Source organism: Aspergillus multicolor (assembly GCF_047715735.1).
Source record: "Aspergillus multicolor strain CBS 133.54 unplaced genomic scaffold BDW74scaffold_34, whole genome shotgun sequence".
NCBI lineage: Eukaryota > Fungi > Ascomycota > Eurotiomycetes > Eurotiales > Aspergillaceae > Aspergillus > Aspergillus multicolor.
In genome coordinates this window covers 146,862-166,000 of record NW_027395985.1, presented here as the reverse complement: position 1 = coordinate 166,000, position 19,139 = coordinate 146,862, and the positions used below count along the sequence as shown (strand labels likewise).

The following is a 19,139-nucleotide window of genomic DNA, read 5'->3' as shown; positions in this document are numbered from 1 at the left end:
GCTCTTCTTGGCATCGTTCGAGCAAGACTCCGGAACGCGCTTGACGGCCCACGGCCTGTAATTGGTCGACTCCATCGAAGCTGGGGAGCTCGGTCACGGGGTCACCTATGACGGATGCGGTAGCGGATTTCTTGTTTGTTAGATCGAGGGGTAGAAGAGAAAGTCCAAATAAGAAGCAGGCAAAGATCTCTGTGCTTGAGAGAAACATAGCAGAGAGACAAGAGTTCAAAAAAGCCTATTGAGAAACCGCGACGCAATCATCAGAAACTCGCTCATTCACTTGCTAGTGGATACCCCCGCCTTGAGCTCTTTCTTTACACAGCACAGCACTCGGTGTTTGCAGTAGCTTGCTATCTCCGTCAAGATGCAGGTACCCCTTCTACGCCTACAATGCGGTATGTCAAGGCTCCTTGAAAATCTCCTTGACTCCTTGACCTTAAGGCTGATGGTTCTGTTTTCTAGGTGTGAATAGCTACGACTGGGGTAAGATCCCTCCAATCGAACAGCCGTATATGGAGGTACATGTCTAAGCTTTTGCAGGCAAGGTCGGCTCCGAGTCAGCAGCTGCAAAATATGCAGCGACCACGGCGCCCTCCGATTTCTCGATCGAATCAGACAAACCTTACGCTGAAGTGGGTGTTCTGGGGATACCCTGAGGTTAGCACAATGCGGTGGACGAGAGGCTGATCCAAGATAGCTGTGGATGGGAACCCATCCCTCTCTTCCGTCGAAAGACCTTGAAACGCAGCGTACTCTGCTCGATATGTTCCAGGACAATCAGGCTTTGATGTCTCCGGAGGTCAGCGAGCGATATGGCGGCAAGCTTCCGTTCCTCTTCAAGGTCCTGTCGATTCGCAAAGCTCTCAGTATCCAGGCCCATCCGAACAAGAAGCTTGCGGAGAGTCTTCATGCCAGGGACTCTAAGAATTATCCGGGTAGGCGATAAACCGTCCACCGATTCCTACTTTGCTGACTGTCTCAAAGATGACAACCACAAGCCAGAGATGACCATCGCGATCACACCTTTTGAAGGACTGTGTGGCTTCCGGCCTCTGGCTGAGATCGTTCACTTCCTAAAGGCCGTTGCACCCCTTCGTGGTCTCGTCGGCAATCAGACTGCAACCGAGTTTGAGAACACGGTTCGAGGGTCTGAGAACACCAAGGATCCAGAACAGACAAAAAAGAACAAAGCGGCTCTGCGAACTCTGTTTACCTCGTTGATGGAATCTTTCCCGGGGGATATTGAAGCGGCATCGCAGGAACTGGTCGCAGCAGCGCAGAGTTCTCCGGAAACATTCGCATCGTTGGTCAACGCTCCCGACACCAACCCTACCAACGCCGCCGAATTGGCATCCATCATTGTCCGACTCAACGAGCAGTTCCCCAACGATGTTGGCCTGTTTGTTTTCTTCTTCCTTAATTTCGTTCGTCTGGAGCCTGGAGAGGCCATGTTCCTCAAGGCCGACGATATTCACGCCTACATCTCTGGCGACATCATCGAGTGCATGGCCTCTTCCGACAATGTCGTTCGTGCGGGTTTTACGCCTAAGTTCAAGGATGTGGATACACTTACCGAAATGTTGACCTACTCGTATGCACCGATTGATGAACAGAAGCTGGAGCCCACGGACTATCCGTACGTGGTGCTAAATGCGTCGGCATACTCGAGCGCTTCAGACTCTCTTCTTTATGACCCCCCGATCGAAGAGTTCAGCGTGGTGAAGACAGCTCTCCGCCGCACAGGGGCAAAAGCGACGTTTGATCCGCTGACCGGACCGAGTATCTTGATTTGTACTGGTGGCACCGGTAAGATCTCGGTGGGCCACAAGACCGAAGAAGTCAAAGAGGGGTATGTGTTCTTCGTAGGCGCAAATGCTGAGTGCATTGTTGAGAACACAGGAATCGGTCCGGACGAGGAGAACGTCTTTACTACATTCAAGGCTTTCTGTGACCTGACCGGGAAAGAGGATTCGGCCAAGGACAACTAGGAGCACCTAAAATACAGCTTACGAATATGAATAATAATGCTATTGTTTGCGTCTCTGCAACATCGCAGCATTCGAGACAATACTCCTGTACCTTTGTAGTTTCTCCGCCGGCTCCACCGACGACGCCAACCCCGCAGCCGAGGTATAGGAAGAGCTGGACCGGCGATAGCTGCATCAACCCCTCATTGGGTCGAGTTCGATTTCGACGCCTAGCTATCCCCGCCACTGCTCGCGAGTGCGGGGATAGGGGGACGATCTAACAGCTTGGAGTAGAATCCAAAGTCCCTCCATTTCAGGTAGATACAAAACCTTGACTCCCGCTTATCTAGGCCGCCCGGAACCAACAGCACAAAAATTCCCCTGACTCGGACCCAGTCCTACAGCCAGAGATCACCCATGGCCTCCTCGCTCTCAGGTCCGCCTCTCTCCTTCTGGGAGAAGGCCGATCTCTTCGCTGGTAACCTGTCCTTGCTCGGGACAGCCCTCTACAATGTCATCATGGGTGTCTTCCGCGGTAAAAGCGGAGCAAAAACATTCAACATACATCTTGCACATGCCATTACCCGCAAGGCTGTTACGCGATTGTCAGTGCGGCAGCTCCAGTGCGTTCCACCGCATCCATCTACTCTTTATGCTTGGTCGCATAGTCCGCTAGCTGATTTCAATGCTAACCGGATGGGACGTCTGCCTTAGATCCCAGAACGCAACTACCGTCCAGGCATATGAAGCCTACGCGAAGCAGAAGAACGTCGCTCCGGAGATTGTACACCTAAAGCACGGCGCCCAGGGTCTCTGGATTGGGAACAAGAATGCCAAAAACGTCGTTGTGTACTACCATGGTATGGATTCTATACTCCCCTAGAAAACAACGAGAGAGACTAACAGCAAGCAGGTGGCGGCTTCGTCCTCCCTGCCGTCTCTGGTCACTTCTTCTTCCTGCATAATCTCCTCGAAGAGCTGAACAAGAGTGGTCACGACGTCGCTATCTTCTTCCTGGCATACACACTCTCCCCACCAGCCGTGTACCCAACGCAGCTGCGCCAATCCGTCGAAGCCCTCCGGTACATCCTCACGGAGGACCAGGGTGTACGAGATCCATCCAATGTCCTTGTGGGTGGCGACTCCGCGGGCGGCAATCTAGCCCTTTCTGTGCTGTTGCATCTCACGCACCCGCATCCGGAGATTGACCCGTTGCCGCTGCAGGATGGCGCTGAGCTTGCTGGTGTTTTTGGCTTTGCGCCCTGGGTGTCATTCGGTCTAGATGGGGGATCGATGGCCAAAAATCAGTACAAGGATGTTGTGCCATCCCAAGGCTTGAAGATCTGGTCGGAAGAGTATTTGGGAAGCAGGAAGGAGGGCGATGCGTGGAGTGAGCCGGCAAAGGCGCCGACTGAGTGGTGGGCTGGTGTGAAGGCGAAGAGGGTGCTGCTTCTTGCCGGTGGTGATGAGATTCTGTTGTCAGCTGTCGAGGAGTTTGCGAACAGGTTCAAGGTATATTGTTGGTATATCCCTTATTCCGCGCCAGGCTAACGCTGCTCATAGACCGTTGCTCCGCAAACTACGTATGTGGTTGGGTATGAAGATACCCATGTGTCGCCTGTTTACAGTGGAACAGGGCTAGAGGGCCAGCAGGCTCGGGGGCTGAGGAACTGGCTTGGTGCTCATCTTTGAATCAAGCCATGTGCCCTTGAGCTGTATGCGCCTCGTTGCTGAAATCGAGACTTTCCGTTCCAAGCGTTTGCGGAATGCCTTTGATTTTATACACCATTGAATCCCCTATATAATAGAAACAACTATAGCCTCTAGAAAATTAAGAACCAGATAGTTCGCCGTCGTATCGATTCATGAAATAAACACAGAACTAGATGTATTATCTATGAAGAAACCTTCGCGGAGTATTTAGCAGCAGCGGTATCGAAAAAGTCACTCTTTTCTTGGATATCAGCAAGCAGGGCGTGCGATGGTTCGGTCTCTTGAAGGCGCCTAAAGAGAGTCGTTAGTAGAGCCCTCCCCAATGCGAGATCTAGGTTGGGGGAAGAACATACTTCTCCAGGTCCGCCGTCGGCTTCCCAGCCAGTACATTCAGCACAATCGAGTTCGCAATCAGACCCGCCTCATTAGGGTATCTTTCGAGAGCGGTGGAGATCGCAGCCTCAGCCTCCGGTAGCCGACCAAGATGGATCTCTGCAACGGCCTGCCCGACGATCGAGAGGGGCGCCGAAGTGCTGTCCGCCGACGCGAGTTCTTCGTAGACGTAGAATGCAGATTGATACTTCTCGCCGCCCTAAGTAAAAGGTATCAGCAAGACCTCCAAGCCCCTAAGAGCGAAGTGAACGGCGACATACAACTCTCAGCCCAACCCAAGACTCCGCAAGGTTAACAAGCAGTGAATCCTGCGCCCACCGCTTCGCAGCCTGGACCTCCTTCAGCGCCAGATCAGACCGGTTCTGCTGGAGATGGATCTGAACAATCAACGCGACTCTGCAAACCATCAGCTTTTTATCCCCTACAGTCCATCTCCGTCGAAAACTCACGCCTCCAAGCTCCCCTGATGCTTTCCCAAAAGCGTCAACGCCTCTTCGCTCTTCCCCGCACCCTGCAGCACCGTAGCCCCTAACACCTGCACCGTAGTATTATCCGGGTAGTTCTCCGCCAGTTCCTGAGCGAGCTGCGCGGCAGCCTCAACATTGCCTCCAACATACTGCGCGAGGGCCTTAACGGCGGCCAGATCGGGCGTCTCCTCGGTCTCGCCTTCGATGTCGGCTAGGACGTCATCTGTGTGGCCGAGGGCGAGCTGGGCGCGGAGTTGGAGGATACGTGCGGGGAGGGCATTCTCCGGCGAGAAGGATGCTGTGTTGAAGTCCAGGACGGCTTGGTATTGACCTTGGTGGAAGGCGTTGTGGATGTTGATGAGTTCTGTATAGGGGGCGATGTTAGTGGGTTGCGGATGGTGTGCTAAGGACTTGGAGGGGTTCCGGGTGTGGTTGCGTACCTCCTTCTGCTGAGAATGGATCCATTGTGGTGTTTGAGTATGTTGATTTTGCTGTCTTAGTGAGAATGTAACGGAGCTCTCTTGTTGTTGCGGAGTGGAAAGTAGTCGAGCTGGCTTCCGCGGATTATGTGGCAGGTGGGCCGAGCTGGGTGGGCAGGTCTGCCGACGCCGTCTGCAGAATATACCTACAGGTCTTACACTATGCTAATGTCTGAGAAATCTTCGATATTGGACAATTACGATTACGAACAGTCGATTGAAGAGTTGATTGTTGGTCAGAGGAGCGCCCCAGGCGCTTCTTATAGATTAGATTGGCTATATGCCGTCCAGAACACGAGTAACTAGTCAATAGTTTGTAGAACGAAAATGATATCTTTCTCTCCAGGAGATCATGGTTTCTTCAATAATCAGACAGACACCTGAACATGGCATATCGCCCACAATTTATATCCGACACTGCAAATGCTTCCATGTGAGCACCCCCTAATGCAAACCATGTCTCAGTGGGATGACAACCTGACCTCGTACAGTAATGAGTCCGGCTCGTATGCCAATGCTAAATAACAAAAGAAAAGGGACCCAGACAATTCTCACGTCGATGCAGCGCAAAAAAGGATAATACAGGTAAGTGTGGAAGATGGGTATCGCTCAACAAGACATATAAGGCAATGAAAATGACATCAAAGTGCGCCTCTGGCTCGCGTTTCCAGTGCGCGAAGCCACAATGTACCCCGTTAAAAGTAGAATGCCGGGCACCCCAAGACAAAAGCTAAGGTTAACTCATACAGCCAAGACAGAGTGTGCCTTGGAAGTTCCGATGACATGGTTCCCCAAACGCCGAACAAGTAAACACCAGGAAAAGAAAAATGGGTGGATAAGACATTGAAAAGAAAGAAAGAGTAAATGGGAATGTGGTGGGTCGTCACATTGAGGAAGATGGTGATGGAGGAGATGATGGGTTATGATGCGGTTGAGGTGGTAGAGATGGTTGGCGTTAAGGCCGGAGAGATCTCTTTGCCGTCCAGACTTATTGGAGTTTCTGAGCCCCTGTCTGACTGATCAAGCCTGTCTCGCTCGGTCGACGAAGTACGCTTGAAGACCGTCTGACCGATCTGGCGAAGAATACCCAATCGCTCGGCTCGGAGGTCGTCGGCGTTTAGACCCCGAGCAGAAATTGGCTCTTCTTTTGAGATCTTGCAAAACAATGTTGAGAAGATGTATTGATCACCACTGCCATCGTAAAGGGGTAGGTAACGATACCCTTGAGAGAGGCTAGTTAGTTTAGCAGTGAATGTGGCTAGCTGAACACTGCTATTGTTTCCCACGCTTCGGCCATCGATCGAGCTCCAGACAGTCCAGCGAACAAAGACTAAGTCGGGATACTTCGTCTCTAGGGATAGGCGGAAGCTTTCGTTAAAGTTCGGACTATAGCCGTTTCTCTGCTCGATCTTGGTGCGTCGACGGTGTGGGAAGCCAAGCCCAGACATGCCGTTGCGGGCAGAAGCGTTCATGCCACCTTCACCAAAAACGAAGCTCTGGCCACGGTCATCCGCACTGAACATCTCAATCTCAACGTAAGGGTTGAGATTCCCGTCCAGCGACGTGTTTTGAGGACGGGGGAGCTGCTGGGCAGAAATAACGTCGACAGAGAACCGAACACGTTTCCGTTCAGTGACGCGTGTATCTTGCTCTGATGGTTGAACTCGAAGAGATTCTGGCTTGAGCACGTAACCAGTACGGTCACTACCTGCGGCAAACATGGCCTGATTCATCTGCATACCGACATCATAGGTTTGCCAGTTGAGCGCAGCCATCTGGACACCGCGTCGCCAGAACTTCAGGGGATCGAAATTCGACGACCGTAGACGAAAGCCTGACGGATATACGCGCGTGAGGTGTTTCGTGTTATGCTTCTCAAAGAGTGCTTTGTTGTTGGGTTCACGACAAATACCTTCGAAAGACCGTTCGGCAAAGGAATAGATGTGATTGTATGTTTGGCTCTCGGGAGAGACGAAGCTATGCCATTTGTAGCCGCGAGTGTACACGCCCAAATCAGATAGAGGCTTGGTGATTTTGCTCTTTTGGCGCTTCCTCTTTTCTTTCCTGACGGAGACAAGAGCCCCGTCACTGTCTTCTGTGGCGCTGCTGATGCTAGTAGTAGTAAAAGATCTCCGCTCAGGTACCAAGAACGGACCGGGACCATCTGCGCCTATAGTGGGTGGGTTTGAGAGAGAGGGAAGGGGCGCGATTGCAGGGCCGTCGATCATCGAAGGGCGAATGAAAGGAGAGCTGGAGCTTCGCTTACGACCATGGAAAGAAGTTTTTGGGTCTTGGCGTATAAGTTCCGGAGTCTCATCACAAGTCTTGACCTTAATAAGGATACGACGCTTGAGGTCTTCGGGCGACGGAAGAACGATCGAGTTGGAAAGGATGGGCTCTAAGATGAGCTGATCGCCAAAAGTATCCTTCATGATCTTGACCATAACCAGCTGCTGCTCAGGGTTGCAGTGCACTTCAAGAGATATAATGAGAGGAAATTCGCTGGAAAAGAAGGCATAGCGGTTGATGACGTTGATACAGTCGGCAAACATCACGCTAGTAGTCATGGTCCTCCCATGAGACACGATGGGTCGGCCATCTGCACCGTCCCAGCAATCAATCTCAATACAACGGCATCCTTGCGTCAACGCGGTGATATATGCTTCTGTGCTAGACAATCCTGCGACCTGTCGGCCCAGAAGGTAGGTGTTGTGTGAGCTGGAAACGAAGTACTCATTAAGTGGCCGGTCGAATCTGGACTGGGGAGGACGAGAAGCATAAACACCGTTACAGGCAGAGGCAAGAAAGGACGAGAAAGCATCAAGATTCATGCGACGAGGTTGATCGTCAGAGCTAGTTTCGTTCAGACTTTGAGAGCGCGCCTTCGACTTTCGGACAATTTTATCGAAGATCGAGATCCAGTATGCGCCGTCGGAGTCGACATCCTCCTTTTGCACGTCGCGGAGGAAGGCCAGGAACTCCTCTAATGTCAACCCTTCACGATAATCATCCGCGTTGCTCTTGAAGATTTCCCGAACATCCTTGCGCTCTCGTAGACGTGTGACGAAGTCTTTGAACTCAGCAAAGTTGAGTTTCCCGGTTTTTCCAGCATCTGCCTTCAAAAAGTGAGCGCGCAACATGTTTTGCGAACAATTAATGTGTAGACTTTGACAAACACTTTGGACAGCTGCAAAATCTAGAGTCTCCATTCCCCCATTCGGATAAAGCCTAGCCATTTCGCGCTGCCAATGTGCCTTCAGAACTGGTTCATTATGAGTCGAGCCAGCCAGGCCAGCCATAAGTCCCACCCGGTATCGCGAAGTACACTCCAACGTCGTAGTCCAAACTTTGAGGATATGTTCGTTCGGTGCAATGAGGTGGATCGTTTTGAATGGGCGGCCTTTGGATCGCTCAGCTTCCACGATTACAATCGTAAACCACTGACTCTCAGCATCCTGAGAAACTTGATGCTCTTCTCGATAGTTGCGCGCATCCGCACCAACACGGATCTCCTTCACGTCGTCGATATAAAATCTCTTAGCCGGGTTCGAGGGGTCCCAGTAGACCTTGCCGGCATCTAGGTCAAGGAGAAAGCGCACCTGCTTTCTACTTTTCTTGGTGATCTTGGTCATAATCGTTCCGTACTGAATAGCCGAATCAAGCGTAGGTGCGACAACGCGGGTGTTGCGAGGAATAGCTGGAACACTGTCGTTTGGCACACTGGATGCTTCCGAGCCACCCCAGCCGCCGAAGGAATCGAGGGCATCGTTGCTGTCCTCTTCGTAACTAGACTCGAGGGCGCTGTCTCGGCCATTTTGCGTTCCTGTTTTGCTGTCACTGCGACGGCGCATAATGACAGGCCCTGAGCTGCGATCACGCTTGTCATTATGAGAGTTCGATGTTCTCCGTCTCGTGAGTTTGTTAGCAGCGCCTCTAGAGATCCGGCGCATCAAGCCCGGGCCTTTGTTGTTAGGGTTCGGGATGATCGTATCCCCTGGGTAAGAAGAAGAATTCAGGGTTGCAGGAATAGCCATAGTGCTCTCCCCAAGCTCTAGAGAAGGCGCGGAGGTAGGAGGAAGAGGCGTGATTCGACCCCGGAGGGAGTCGACTGCGTTGAGGAAAGGGGTGCCCGAAGGGCTGGAGTCATTTGATGGGGTGCAAGAGGGGGGTAGAGAGGTAGGAGTAGATGTATAATAGGAAGCGTAGGTAGGCGTTAAAGCAGGAGGTAGTGATGGTGAGGTAAAAACATGGTGTAGCTTCGGCCTGGGGCGTGAGGCAGCAAGTTTTAAACTTGTTTGGGTGTCGCCATGTATGGCGGAGGATGATGAGATAGCTGCATAAGTCATTGCGGCTACTCACTAGGGGTAATCCTTAGCAGCTGCAACCGTAAGATTGGAGCCCTGTCGTGGGTCGGGCTAGAGCTCTGAGTCACCTGGACTCGTGCAAAAACGAAATAAACAGTGAGGCGGGACCCGAGGGGCCGTGTTGGGGCAGGGCTATAGCTGATATGCAATACGGGCCGAAAGATCGAACGTGTTTGGCTGGATTGATGCAAAAGCCACGTCCTTAGCGGTAATGCTCTGTTTTTGATATCTGCATTTTGGCCTGCCTTGAATGCAATGCGGAGAGCCCTGCCGGAGAGCACTCGCAGATGAATGGGATCCAAGTTCCTGATAACAACCAACACGGGCGCTTGGATTTGTGTAACAATGGCTTGAGCTGAAGTTTCTGTCGTTCGTTTCTCGCTCTCCGATATACTCTGACACAATCTCCGCGCCTTTTTGTTTCTTACGCAACCGATTGCGGGGCGCAAAGGTTCCCACAAATGTCTCACAGCCTTTCTTCGTTTGAGCTTAGCCGTTGTTCAACTCCCTTGATGAACTCTGTAGCTAGTCTTCCTGGGGCGCGGGGAAAGCTGTTATCCTGCAGGTATGGTAGACGTGCGGAGACGGACCAATTGCTGGTTGCGTCGTCGAAGGAGTGAAGTAACCCACCGGGGGTGGAATGGCTCGAAAACGAAAAGCAAGGAAATTAATGGTGATTCAAAGTAATATGCAGGTCAAGTGGTGTCCGCCTTGCGCATGTGCTTCGATGGTAGCAGAGCCCCTCCGCAAGTGTCCCTCACGATGCAAGCGATTGGAGTGCGAAATCGAGGCCGCCTCTGGTTGGATGGGCTGCAGGAGTATGCGCAATGACACGAGAATAGAAGCGGGCCGTCCAAGGATGAGCTCAGGCAATGGGGTGAAGTGTCGACGGGGGATGGGCAGTGCCAATGCAGGATTGCCTGCCAGCGCAGTGATGCAGGTGGTCCAAAGCGGAAGGAAGCGGACAAGCTAGATATCGGAGATTGGACCGAGGAAGATTGTGGTGAGCGTTGTAAGCGTTTAGTGCGGGTTAGGCGATCTGTGGGTGTTCTGATTTCCTGCAGTTACGTGAACAAGGACCTGCAGCAAAATGCGCAGGGATGTATGTAAGCAAGAGAGATCATGCGACGAAAGACAGGGCCAGCGTTGTCCTTCGCTCAGGCTGCGGCGAGTCAAAAAGAGGTTGATTATTGAATTGAATCTGGTTCGGGTTTCGGAACGGAGGAGTCGGGCAAGGATATAAGTAAGGTCCCCAGTGGCCCTGTCACAATCTCTCAGAGCGTCCTTGCTTGGCCGATGTCGCGTCAGATTGGGGGAGGAGAAGGAAGAGTCAGAGAAAGATTTTGGAAGGCTTAATTATTTCGAGAAACGGATGGATGTTTCAGTCGATTGAAAGAAAGCTGGAGTGGAGCCTCGGGTGACGTTAGATTTCTGTATTCAAAACGGGCTGAGACGGTATCGTACGCGTATACGGAACAGTTCACGCCCTGGTAATAAATCCTCTTCTCGATTTCGAAAACAAAAAGCAGAGAGAATCGGCAGCGTGAAGATTCAGGATAATAATATATATTGTTCCCGGATATACTCCAGAGCGGACGAGATCTTAGTTGACAGTGATATAGTCTATCTCAAACCCTGGGGGTGGTTGTTCGGTGGTAGCAATGGCAGGGTAAAGAAGAGGGCAATGACGGAAACGATTGCCGTGAGCTGAGTCTTACTCTGGGTCTCTCTGTTGTGTACCGAGTAAGAACGAGGTTGGTTGGGGAAGGGATGGGAATGATAGAAATATGATGGCGAGGGAGAGCGAAGGGAGCAAGGCGCCTATATACCCCGTATTTCGCGATGATTAGGCTGAGAAAGGGATGCTAGGTCGGCATGTATGGAGTCTGCCTTTATGAATCATCCATTGAATCGCGGTCTAGTTGATTGCTAAACTGGGTCACCATCCCAGGGTGCTCTTGTAAGTCTTACAAGGTTGTTAGCTGGAAACAGCACAGTTATCGTGTCAGAATTGGCGGCCCAAGCAGGACGGACTAATCATACTCTTCGAACGCAGTCATCCTTTCTTCCTGCTTACCGTTTCATTCACACCGTTTATCGTGACTGGCCACGGTCAATTCGAGTCTGCCTAAAGATTGTTGACGTTGCCACTCTTCCAAAGAGCAAACATTTTGGTCGAGACTCCCTACGCCAATCGCAACGAGTTCGGCACCATGGTCGTCATATAGCATGTATAACCGCACAGGGCTGACTATCCCTCACTGCGTGCGATTGTTCTAGTTCAGCACACTGGAATGTGTTTCATGTCGTTAGGAAGCACGATATAGTCTGCCGCTTTTACCTCTTGTTGACGGAGATTTACATTTCACACCCCGAATCCCTGAGTAGCTTTCTCCACACGGTTGAGTCAAAGGGACAAAAGGAACATTGGAAGGTTCCCCACAGAAAATCTCTTGTCCATCATAATCAGAAGCTCGAAACCCAAATATGTTTCCTTCCAATAACAATCCCTCAGAGGACTATCGGGTGCGAGTCTTGGTCTTTTGAAGAAGGAGAGAATGCATTACATCTCATAAGAATGCAGGATGCGCATTGCGACCAATAACGACGGGGGTTTAATGACAAGAAATTAATAGTGTTACAGAAATTTCTACGCACCAGCGTGATGGTTCTCCCGGGGTTAGTTTGACTATGTGGATTCTTTTATGGGGCCTGTCTTACCGGATTACAGAAGGCTGTATTGTCTGATTCAGTGATCTAATGGCAAGATGACTGGCATTCTCATAGGGCAAGGCAAGTCGCCAAACCGCATCTTTTTGATCTTATTATTTCCTCGGCGCTGCGTGCCAGTGCAAGACATTTTGTCAATCACATCCAATTGCCGGAGGTGGCATGGATCCAGGGTGATGTCCAACAGATCCTTGGAAGTACGTCACCTGACAGATGCAGTCTTGTCGACGGTTGGCTCCAGATGTAGACCATTCAGGGCAGAGCAAGAGATAGCCCCTCACGCACTCCCTCAACTATTGGCTCTACGCTTTCTGAAAGCGCCAGGAGAACAAAACTGTCGGGCAAAAGGGGAGTTCGGCGATCAAAAACGGCGGTTACCGTTCTCCATATCCGCAGTCTCTAGCGGTCAATTGGCCCAGTCGGAAAATATTACTGGGCTTGTCGAAGTCACCCGCAAGAGATTCTTGCTAGAGCACAAAGCGAGATGAAAACAAAGGCTACGATCCGTATACGATAACCGGCACTTCCGGAAAGCCCTTTCCATGGGTGATGGTTGGAGTCTTGAGTACGATTTTCTTACAACAGCCTTACAAGAGTGACGACAACGTTGAGTGGAGAAGGTTTCCAGCAAGACGGTCAGCGTATTGTTTCAGGATTGTGGCAGTACCCTGCTGTGGCAGTGATTCGCAGCAGCTGAGGCGGTGCGCGCGGACTCGCGGAGCGGCCGACCAGACGGACAGCGAGAAACGGAGCCACGATCTCCATGGCAATTGACAACAACGGGGCGGTAAGGAACCTGAAACTCTGATCCGAACACTATTTGGCAAATCGCGGGTCGATTTTCCTCAATAATTTCTTATCACCTCACACATGACACTATTCGCGTCGGCCCAAGTCCAATAGTCTATCTAATGCATTCATGGGTGATTTGGTCTGCCCTTGAGTGCCATGGGAGCTTCAACCAGAGGAGCGGTCAAGGAGGCTGCGGAAACGATGCTCCCGCCGTCAAGATGACGACTTCCGAGGCCGACTCCCGATCAAATCTTGGAGACAAATAGTAGGCGACGGCGCAATCTTACAGACCGGTTTCCCTCTGCCCTACCGTCTAGGCTGGCCCATGGCTCAAGCTTGGCGCTAGACGCTTCAGCCCTGGCACGTATCTGAGCTTTAATTATGACAGCGGCGCTAGAAAATGCACGGAGTTTGAATCCAGGCAGAGCGTCCACTTCTGGGGCTGTGAGGACTGGACAGTCACACGAGATATCCTTGAGGTGTCATTTGAGCAGACAGTAGGCAGCATGCAAACGCTCAGCCTACGAATGTATTGCGCCAGTCTAAGCTGTCAATAGGCAGTAGGAAAGCAAGGAGCACGCGGTTGATAGTGACCAAAGTCAAGCGGGCCTTCCTTTGAACAACCACGGAGCAAGATATGTACGCCGCATCCCTGTTGCTGCTTGCATTTCCGTGCCAGGACCGCTCCACCCTGCGAGTAATGACTGCGCAGGACAACATACCCCGGCATCTTGACGTTGTCGAACCTTCTCCCGCATTTCCACCGGCCCCTTGCCCCGTTGCTCAGGACCATAGTCAGTCCCAACGGGGAGCGCAGATGATTATCGCTAATCAGCCTGGCAGCCACGGCTTGTGTGATGTTTAGGCCCGTTTTGGTGTCGTTGGCCGCCTATCTAGAATATCAGTTGACGACCGTGCGATTATCCCGTCTATCGACACCAAGATCCCTTATGGGTTTCGTAATCAGATGGCGCGCTGATAACTAGCGCGGGCCGTCCTGTTGCAATCATCCTGCCTCAAATGCAGATATCTGGACACGAGGTGTCGTGGTTGACATCGCGGCTGTGGCGGGACCATGTAATCCCCAGTGCATGCTGATCGAATTGATGCATGATCCTGATGTGCCTGTTGACGTTCGCTCAGATGACGCAAGGACATCACTCTATCATACGGACTACTTTGACCAGCATGGTCGGGTCTCCAAGAATCTCGACAACTGGCGCTAAGAGGCGCAATAGAACGGTGTTTTCTACCTAACATGAATTCTCAGTGGCCGGTTATCTCGTGATTTAATGGCGAAGCATCAAAGTTGAGGAGTTACCCCTCTCAAAGAAACAATAACAGAGGCAGGTAAAGCCGCACTGTGTAGAAGGAGCGGCCGACCGGACAAACATCGATTATTCTGCGACCTCTTGCGTGCTTGACAGCTTTCCCGCTGTTTCCACTCTAGCCAGGCATCGACATTATGATGATACCAAGTTTCTTGTCCCGTTCTCTGCGAGACTGCGACGTAGAGTCATATTCTGTCAGAGTAGAATCGGACATGGGCCAGTCAGAATCAAAACGCTGGTTCCGATAAGCGGTCCTGCTGCTGACAACGCATCACGATAATCCTTGCAGGTAGACGGGCAAGCCAATGTAATCTCCTCCCACGAGCACCAGGGCTCAGTTCTCTCATGACATCTCGCAGTTCTCGATGTGTGCTTGCATCTCCATTTGACAGGTTCCCTGAGCCATGGTTTGGAGCCTATGACTGAGTGTGACCATGATCCACTTGATCGCGCCGGCAATCCCGGCACCTTTGGCACTGGCCTGTCTTTCTGCTGCGAAGATAACCCGGCAGTGGTAGCGACGTAAGATCGGTACTAGCAGCGGCTATCAAGATTGGCTCAACTAGAGTCTACAGCCATCGTTCCATACTTTCTTCCCTTCCAAGAGCATATTCTGCCGTTGCTGGCTGGCGGTGAGAGGTGCTATCTGCGCCTTGGGTGCACCTGGGCAAACGCAGCCCGTAGCGAGCCCCGAGCAACTCCAACCCTGGGCCTGGGACAACCAAAGGGATAGTCACGATGGCCGCCAATCAGCCGCCGATGTGGGATGCTGATGTGCATATTTTTATTGGCTTAATCCGTGCCTCGTGGGGGATGCTCGCAAACGGTAATCCACTCTTGACAGCTTCCAAGTTTCAACTCCAAGCCTTGTTCCAGCGCTCTCTTCTGTTGCTGGGATCTCGCATCCGAGCACTTCCTAGCTGCGATCAATTCCTGTGGCACGTCCAGCCCCCGCTGTGCCATCCTGATCTCACCCACATTCAACATCAGAAAACAAGCTTGACAAGTCTCCGGTTTCCCAACATTGATTCACAAGATGCGCCCTTCTATCTCGATCAAGCGACAAGATCCTCTGAAGAATATCTGATGTTGCTACTCCGTATGAAGTGGGTTTATACTATGGATTTCCCCTCACCTACCCCTGGAAGGCGGCTGATCAGAAAATCTCCAATCACTTCAATTCTTCACCACAAGACCAGCTCTTTATTCATTTCTCGCATTGTGTTCGTCCGCGAGTGCAAGCGAAACCGAATACGGACTCACTTAATCGTCAATTAGCAGGTGACATCATGGACTCGAGGTGGAATCAGCACGCAACTCTTCCCCACCACGGAGAATGGTGGCCCCGTTGAAAAGGAGGAAAAGGAGGGATAAGGAGAGGCCCGATAAGTTTCCCGCCATAGCGGTTAATAAATTACCACGTTGATTGATTGCATTAGCGTATTACAAGGCTGATCATCCGAGTTACAGCCGTCCCGTTATTTCAGTAACGCGGTACTGACGGTACAGCCACCTGTTCCTTACAGCCTTATCACGCAATACGCCAGGCTTTGGAGCAGTCGTTCCCAACTGGACGGAACCGTTGCGCCTCTTGGACCAGGATCCCCGTCATGATTACAACTACATCCTTCGTTCTTGACTCGAGGTCATCCCGAACCGCCTTATCGGCAATACTGGTCAAGCGTACTTCGTGAAGGGCGCTTTCTTTACCTCGTCCTGTGCTGTATGCGGCTCGCTTTCCCTGTACCTTCTATGGCCTCTAGTTCGATCCTGCTGCGGATTTTATGGCTTTTCGAGCGCAGTACTCCGTATCGCCGCGGCCCATTATCATTAATATCAATGCCGCTTGGGTGTAATGGAGGATCAAATACAAAACCCGTCACCAATACTCGTCCCATCTCCTTGCTCAAGCGCAATGATCAAAAATAGGATATGCCCGCAATCGTCTATCTCTAGCGTCAACAATGACAACGAAGAGCAAATGATACACAGGATAGGACGGCGGCTCTGCCTTTTGGAGCTAGTCATCTCATTGGTCAATATTCTCATCTGATCAGTCTTGTGCGAACTGCAAAGAGCCGCCAGGCTAATAATGCCGCAGCCCTTCCTAATGCATTTGCCCGATTTGGGTACAGACCTATTCCTCTGTGCCACAAAGCTAAGATAACGAATCAAATCACGGAGTGCTAAGTGAGGCATGCAATATAGGCTATCGAGTGCGGCAGTCACCGGTTCCTCTCGTCTCATGCTGAGAAAATTCCAAATACCTTACTACTCAAGCTATTGATATCCACCTAACCATGTGGTCAAAGGCGTGATAAGGCTTGCTCGTAGTACATTGTACGAACTCCACAGACCGATAGTCTGGCTGGTCGAGGCTGTGGCTTGCAGTTGACAGTTGCTTTTTTTTCTCAGCCGCGTGACCGGCGGACCGCTAATCATTCCCTCGCCGTTTCCACTAGAACGAATTCATTCTTTCCTTTCCTTCTTTATCCATCTCAGCTACCTCAATCCTTCACTTCGACATTCCGGAAACGGCCCTGCTAGCAGGTTCGATGCGTGGCCGACGCTCCTTGAAAGCCGTGCCGGCGCTAGGTAGTCGTCGAGCTGACGGCAGCTCGCAGAAATCATCAATGATTACGAAGAACGCAAGGCTTGGAACAGCAACGTTACCCAATCATGATCATCAATCCGTTTTGTAAGTCGCTGCCGGCGGTTCTTTGGCGCGAGACTGTGCTCGTATCCTGGGGATTTCGTGCGATGTCGATGTCATTACATGACCTAACGACTGAGCTACCTACGGCTGAGCGGCTCTGTCACACCTGGGGCTGCAAGGCTCAGGTCACAGCTGTCATGATCGCGCCGGATTTCTGGTTACGGTTTGGTCGCGTTGTGATACAATGCGTGGCATGGCCTTTGCCCTCACCTTTTGGGTTTGTCGCATACTGCTGAGCCTCTTGCTGCCGGCTTACTTGGTCTCTCATGAGCGATTACTGGCGAGAGAAACACCTGGATCGACTGGATGATTCTACGACTGCCAATGGGCCATGAGAGTTCGGTACAGAACTCAGACGCTTTTCGAGAACGACCGTGGGGATCCCTAAGCTGGCCGCCCTCTCGTGCAGCTAGGCAAGCGGCTAGGATGAGGGAAAAATAGGTTCTTTCAACATGAGTACTTCAGTAGCTCAATACCCGGGTCACTTGAGTTTTCTCTTCCTGTACGACAAGTACGATACTGGAACTTGCGCATTGCGCTGGTAAGAAGTATTACAAAAACGCGAGGTATTTATCATCCTTACCCAATTCCACATCTCACGGCCCTCAGACTGTTAGAGAGCTCTTGAAACATCGTGTCTTTGCTAGGTGCTCGGGTCACGGAATCCACAACTAAGGGTTGTTTCCTGGATCTGAGGTCGAACTAAATATAGCAAATTATGGAGCCAGTCGGCCAATCACCCGACTGGGTCTTGTCCCGGCCAGAGTTGCTTCTCGAATCCTTCGAGAAAGTTCACAAGATGCACCTTAATTGACCTAATGCGCTGGCAGCCAGGCAGCAACTTACCTGACTTCTGAGGCGCGGAGGCGCGGTGCGGAGAGGCAGTTGTGCAACGGCACGGCGCCCAGCGCCTTGTCAGCGTCAACGTGCATGTGTCACTCTGAGTAACCGCCAACAGACGTTCGACCCTTCGGGACGCGAGATGCCGTAGTAACATCCTTCCAGTCTTCGATACCGTCGATATTGGTCTTGTGGGACAGTCTCCGCTTTGCAGCGCACAGCTGCACTCAGCCCTGGAGGCTGAGGGCTTTGGCGCTCCACCAGCGGAGAGATCGGACGCGACCGCGGCTCGCCCAACATTAACCCTAGCTGTGCTGTTGCTACGTTGCAAAACTCTTATGATTAGAAAATATCGATAGCGGTCCACCAATTATTCGGCCATGATTGAGGCGCATGTACACCGCATGTGGCTCTCGATTAATCCTTCAATGGCAGTGCTCCCGTTGAACGGAAATACTACCTCATGCGGAGCGGGCTGCTGCTGAGACACATGTGCCTAGCTAGCACCCTAGCGAAGGTGAGTGAAACCCCTACTATCAAGTACTCACCTCAGCAAGGGCTCGAGGTGGTAATACTCCCTATCGCAGTTTGCCAAAAGCGATCGACCGCTTCCTACTCCAGGGGCATACCCTAAGCGATGCGACATCTACTCAATCCGAGTTCCAACCGCCTTTTCTACAACCCTTTACAACTGCCTTGCAGCCATTATAGCCTATATGCGATGACTCACGAAATTCCGCCGACTCCCTCACAATCCGTCTGGAATCCGATCTTCCACCCTAGAGGTGCGTCATTACTCGAAACCCGCCGAGCAAGCCAACATTGCCTGCCAGTTGCTGAGAAGATCATCCGTAAACGCTAGCCTTCGACAGGGCTCGGATGTGCCGCTGAGACAACGACACGGGTTGATCTTACAAGAATGGGTAGAGGTATAATGCTTGGAAATGTCTCAAGCCTGCTGATCTCGTTGGAGAAGTATCCTAGCTAGGTCAGGCACATGCCTTCGCCGGTCCGCGCGGACCGTTTACGATCACTCATGGCCCACTACATGGATCCTTTGGTTCTCCCGTTTCTCTGTGACAGACTCCAGATTGGTCCTGAAGATCACTACCCGGACCACGTCAGCGGCGACCAAGACCAATTCCATGCCTTTTGAAGACCCAGAACATACTGCCATCTGCAATCGATGCCGCTTGTCTTGAACAGACGGACCAGGTTTACAGCAGTACGATACATCTTGAGCGTGCTAACGCGTCGCAGAAAGATCGCCCCGTGATCCCAGGCCTATTCAACTCCATAGTGCGGTTGTGAAGGATGACTTTGAGCTCTTCAACGTGGTCCATAACA

General features: G+C 51.7%; 4 protein-coding genes across 4 annotated transcripts; 2 read left to right on the top strand and 2 right to left on the bottom strand.

Annotated features, from left to right (window-relative positions):
* The first annotated feature begins 182 nt into the window (after positions 1 to 182).
* Positions 183 to 2,153, top strand: pmi1 (mannose-6-phosphate isomerase pmi1). Its single transcript, XM_073725693.1, has 5 exons — positions 183 to 395; positions 463 to 483; positions 541 to 632; positions 698 to 935; positions 985 to 2,153. The coding sequence occupies exons 1-5, from the start codon at positions 365 to 367 to the stop codon at positions 1,986 to 1,988; spliced, it is 1,386 nt and encodes a 461-aa protein (XP_073579675.1). The 5' UTR covers positions 183 to 364; the 3' UTR covers positions 1,989 to 2,153.
* Positions 2,154 to 2,205: 52 nt separating this feature from the next.
* BDW74DRAFT_187992 (putative 6-hexanolactone hydrolase) lies at positions 2,206 to 3,971 on the top strand. Its single transcript, XM_073731622.1, has 4 exons — positions 2,206 to 2,590; positions 2,682 to 2,827; positions 2,881 to 3,479; positions 3,531 to 3,971. Exons 1-4 carry the CDS (start codon positions 2,385 to 2,387, stop codon positions 3,657 to 3,659), a joined length of 1,080 nt encoding a protein of 359 aa, XP_073579674.1. The 5' UTR covers positions 2,206 to 2,384; the 3' UTR covers positions 3,660 to 3,971.
* On the bottom strand, positions 3,533 to 5,052 carry BDW74DRAFT_89078 (putative Coatomer subunit epsilon). Its single transcript, XM_073734005.1, has 5 exons — positions 4,981 to 5,052; positions 4,523 to 4,904; positions 4,334 to 4,469; positions 4,034 to 4,272; positions 3,533 to 3,971 (listed from the first exon to the last, which is right to left on the bottom strand). The coding sequence occupies exons 1-5, from the start codon at positions 5,003 to 5,005 to the stop codon at positions 3,863 to 3,865; spliced, it is 891 nt and encodes a 296-aa protein (XP_073579673.1). The 5' UTR covers positions 5,006 to 5,052; the 3' UTR covers positions 3,533 to 3,862.
* An 850-nt stretch (positions 5,053 to 5,902) lies between these two features.
* Positions 5,903 to 9,694, bottom strand: BDW74DRAFT_89075 (putative 1-phosphatidylinositol-4,5-bisphosphate phosphodiesterase Plc1). The gene has a single exon (XM_073734004.1). It carries the CDS (start codon positions 9,363 to 9,365, stop codon positions 5,940 to 5,942), a length of 3,426 nt encoding a protein of 1,141 aa, XP_073579672.1. The 5' UTR covers positions 9,366 to 9,694; the 3' UTR covers positions 5,903 to 5,939.
* Positions 9,695 to 19,139: the final 9,445 nt, after the last annotated feature.